The 4,789-nt window shown below is 43.6% G+C and overlaps 1 protein-coding gene across 3 annotated transcripts in view; it reads right to left on the bottom strand.

The window, feature by feature from the left end:
• The window catches only part of Znf106 (zinc finger protein 106), an 86,416-nt gene extending 81,997 nt beyond the window's left edge, over positions 1 to 4,419 (bottom strand). For all 3 annotated transcript variants that reach the window (XM_023711180.1, XM_023711182.1, XM_023711181.1), the window contains exon 1: positions 4,264 to 4,419. In XM_023711180.1, the coding sequence (XP_023566948.1) occupies positions 4,264 to 4,285 (22 nt within the window). In that variant the 5' untranslated portion in view covers positions 4,286 to 4,419. The remainder of the gene's footprint in view (positions 1 to 4,263) is intronic.
• Positions 4,420 to 4,789: the final 370 nt, after the last annotated feature.

Here is a 4,789-nt window from a genome sequence, read left to right as displayed (position 1 = left end):
CCTTCCTTAAAAAAAAAAAAAAAAAAAAAAAATGTACTTAGGACTTTGAGGTGTCTGTATCTTAATTAAAAGATAAAATCCGGGGAAAGACTGAGATTGGGAGCAAAAAAATCTAAATATCCCATAAGACAAAAGCCATTAAAAGCAAAAATGCAAGTTCCAGTAGAAACATAGGCCAACAATGCACATATATAAATTACATATGCATTTATAAACTACCTAAAGAGGCCAAAAGAATATTGAACAATATAGAACAATTTGCAAGTTATGAAGACAACCAATAAACATTAAAAGCTGTTTAGTTGATTCTTAGTATTCCCACATTATCAGGTTTTTGTTCATAAACTCTTTGCCTACACCAGTCTTCAGAAGTTCTGCCTATTCTCTCTTCCAGCAGGTATAGTGTTTGTGTTTTAATATTTAGATCTTTGAACCACTTTAGCATTAGTTTAGTGCATGGTGATAGATATGGGTCCAGTTTTAGTCTGGCATGTGGACAGCCAGTTTTCCAGGCACTATTCATTAAAGAGGCTATCTTTCTTCCAGTAAGCCTGTTTGGCTCCTTTGTTAAGATAAGGTGTGGAGTATGGAGTTATTTCTGTATCTTCTACTCTTTTCCACTAATCTTCTGCATTGTTTTTTGTTTGGTTGGTTGGTTTATTTCTTTCTATTAAATCACAGTAGCTTTATTGTATAACTTCAAGTCAGGGATTGTGATGCCCTCTCCTTGCCTTTGTTGGCAAGAATTGTTTTTGCTCTTCAAGGTCTCTTCTGGTTCCAAATTTCGGGAATGCCAGCTCTAGTTCTGTGAGGTATGTTAATGGTATTTCGGTTGAAATTACACTAAATCTATATAACAACTTTGCAAAAATGGCCATTTTCACTATGTTGATTCTATCCATGAGTAGAGGCATCTTTTCATTTTCTGCTATACTCTTTGATCTTTTTCAGAATACCACAGTGATACATATATATGCACCCATGTTCATAGCAGCAGTTTGTAACAGCTAAATATTGAAGTCACCCAAATTCCCTATGATGAATATGGTCATTTTGTATAGCTAAAATGCACTAATAAACTTAATTAAAATTTTTTAAAAAGACAAAAACGCTAGAGAGATAAGATAGTTCAGCAGCAGCTTAAGTGCCTGCCTGGCAATTGCAAGGTCCTGAGTTCAATCCCCAGTTCAGAAAAAAAGAAAACACAATATGAATAATTCTCACTGAGCCAGGCATAACAGCACATGCCTGTGATCCCAGAACTCGGGAGGCTGAGACAGGATGTAACTTGTCCACGAGTTCGAGGCCAGATTGGACTACTTAAGGAGACTGTCTCAAGAAAAAAATTCTCACTGAGCCATCAGTTGTACCATGTGTCATTGTTCCTTGCTTTTCTTGTATAATCTGCTCCAAACATGTATAATAATCAACATAGTTTTTCCTTTTCAAACATTGCCCATTTAATCAAAGCAACTGATTATGAACCAGCAGGATCAAATTCCCACACGTCCTCTACCCTCCTTTTAGGCCATTAGGATAAATTCTCCTTAAAAACCATCCAGATGGGGCTGGGGCATTAACTCAAAGGCATAAACCAGCAAGGGTCGGCTGGCCGACCTGACTGGACCTGACCCAACCGAGCTGACCCTGCCCAAAACTCCCAGCTGGCCACACCTGCCCTGGAACTAGGTGTGGTACCACACCTTATAATCTCAGTACTTGGGAGGTTGAGACTACAGGAGGAGCTCTGGGGGTTTGAGACCAGATTGGGAACTACAAAAGTGAGCACAAGGCTGGCTTGAACTGCATAGCGAGACCCTGTCTCAAAAAAAAACACACCATAGACTAGGCAAGGTAACACATTCCTGTAATCCCCAGTACTTGGGAGACTGAAGCAGGAGGATCTCCATGAGTTCAAGGCCAGTGTGAAATACCAAGCGAGACTCTTGTCCCTCCCCCAAAATAAATAAAACAAAACAAACAACAATAATCCATTGCTAAATGGTACACCATTTGCCTTGCCTTTGCAAGATCCTGGGATTCATCTCCAGACCCACAAAAAACAATCAAGTAGATCTCTTTAATTACAGGCATACACTAGGCACGTTGGTGCACATTTGTTACCCTAGCACTCAGGAGTCTGTGGCAGCAGGGTCCCAAATATTAAGATATAGGATTTGAGGGTGATCTGGCTGTGACATCTGTCACCCCATTGATCGCCAGAGTTGATTCGGCTCATCTGGCTGGCTAGGCGGGTGTCCCCTTCCTCCCTCAATGATCCATGTGCATCCCTCCCGAAGCTGTGGGTACTCGGTGGGAGAGGACGACCACCCCCAATAGAGGAGGACCATTCCTTGGTCAAGGGTATATGAGTAACTGCTCTCCCCTGCTAGAACCTCCAAACAAGTTCTCAAGGTTCAAATAATAAGATATAGCTCAGTGACACAAATGCCTGCTTGGGAAGCACAAGGTCCAGAGTTTCCCGTACCAAAAACAAACCAAATTCTGGCAAAATCTAGGTAACTTAGTAAAACTTTAAAACAAACAAACAAAAAAAAAAAAAACACTGAGGATTATAACTCATTATGAAGCCCTTCCGTTCAATCCTGAGCAAGGAGAAAGATCCTACCACTTTCTAGTCTAGTCTGGAACTAACTCTTAAAAACTAACTGTGGAGGGCCAGGGATATAGCTCAGCAGCACAGTACCTGCCTGGCAAGCATGAGATTGTGAGTTCAATTCCTTGTACAATAAAATTAAATTAAATAGAAACTGTATTTGTAATATAGTTAGTTTTCCCAGTAAAAATTCTAGTATGTAACAATATAACAAGACAAAGATGAGCTTTGGTACCATATTGATGGCAATTACACTAGGAGGTTAGCATGAGTAAGTCACCATCAGAATCTCAGCGATCTCATCTGAAATGTGCTGCCAAAACTACCTGACATTACAACATACCTCGATTTTTTTCGTGTGTGACAGACCTGAGTGTGTTTGGTACAAGTGGAGCAGGTACTAAGTAAATCGAAGCTGAATCTAAAACACTAACTTCCCCTGTTTAATTCTTGGCAGAACCTGAGAACAGAACGTAAGATAAATTTTATGATTTTGTGTTGTTTTTGCTTGAGATAGGGTCTCACTATGTAATTCAGGTTGGCCCGAATTTGCAGCAATCCTCCTGCCTATGTCCCCAAAGGCTGGGACTACAGGCATGTGCCACCATGTCTGGCTGTGAAATTTTACGGTTTCTAAAGGGAGTCAGAATTTATTTTTATTTTTTTTTAATAAGGCCATTTTTTTTTATAATTAGTTTTTTTTATTTTACGTGTGTGTGGCCAGCTCCGCCCACCAGGGGGCGGGACTGGCTGGCATGTGGTGCTGGGGGATTGAACTGCGGTCCCAGTGCTTTGCTAAACTTGTTCTAAGTAGGTGCTTTAGACCACTGAGCCATCTCACCAGCCCCAAGGGAGTCAGAATTTAACAAGTACTCAAAATGTGTGGTTTGAATCAACTCAGTATAAATTATGGTGGTTAAAGTACACATGTACTAGATTAAATAAAAACATCGGGGCTGGGGAGATAGCTCAGTAGAATAAGCGCTTACCTGGCAAGCGCATGGGCCTCAGTTCAATCCCTAGTTCCGCAAAAAAAAAAAAAAAAAAACTAATGAAAGCTCAAACTTTACAAGATGCCTTACTCCTACTCTCAAACACGACCGAACGGACCACACTGTGGAAGGGAGGGCAATGCAAAGCATTTTCGCTCCATAATTATGCACCGATTAAATTACACTATAAAAGGATACAAAGTAGGCACCTCGTTACTAGTTACTACTGAGATTCCTTCCACAAGGAGAATAGACCAAAACAAAAGAACTGAGGCTGTCAGTCACAAGAGGCCTAAAGGTGGCCCTGGCCCGAGAACCCCTAACTCTTAGGCACCATCTTCTACGGCCTCCTCCCCAATCGCAGGCTAACAGGAGGCGGCGGCCTCCCCTAAAGGTCACGCAAGGCTTTGGACCACGTTTTCTTCCGGGGCTCGGAGCACAATCGGAACGCCCCCACAAGAACCTGTACCCTGAAGCCAAGAGCGTCGTCTGCCCGTAAGCCTGCTCGGGTTGCAGGTAAAGTGGAGACCGGGTGGTTCCGGAGCCGCAGCCTGTAGGGCAGCCACCCGGCCACGTCCTGCAGCCCCATCGCCCCCAAAGAGCAGACCCTCCAGGATCCTCCGGCTTAGCGCAGGGCGGTTCCCCGAGACTCACTTTCACAGTCGACCCTTCTCATTCCATCAGACCGCCATGGGCCCGGCAAGGGAGCTCCCCAGCGTCCCAGACGCCCCCCCACAGTTTAGGGTCCCGCGGCCCACTCCGGACCGGCTCCCCGCCGGGCACTGCAGCCGCCAGCACGCAGGCGCACAGCGCCGCCGTCGCGCTCTTCCCCCAGCCTTCTCAATAATCGAGCTTTATTTAAACACAAAACGGTGAACAATGGACACAGCGCGTTAGGCTTTAACTCAGAACGAGGAACCAAAAGCAAAGCCAGCTTGTAAGTCTATTAATCCGTTGCAACGACCTCGCTGCACTTTTTTCGTTCTCCCTTCTCTTTTTGGGCCTCCTAACACTGGCAGTGGCAACTGTTTCAGCTAAATTCCCAAGCAATTCCTACCGGTGAAACAGCCAAATTTAATGTAAATGGCAAGAGTCTCGATTCAAATCTGAGCCTACCCTCTCAAGTTTGTGACTTTGAGCAAATAAATAACATGTTTTCTCGGAGCCTCAGCTTTCTGAG

This window comes from Octodon degus, unplaced genomic scaffold (assembly GCF_000260255.1).
Source record: "Octodon degus isolate 3935 unplaced genomic scaffold, OctDeg1.0 scaffold00002, whole genome shotgun sequence".
NCBI lineage: Eukaryota > Metazoa > Chordata > Mammalia > Rodentia > Octodontidae > Octodon > Octodon degus.
The sequence above is the reverse complement of the archived record's forward strand: the minus strand, read 5'-3'. Positions and strand labels throughout refer to the sequence as shown.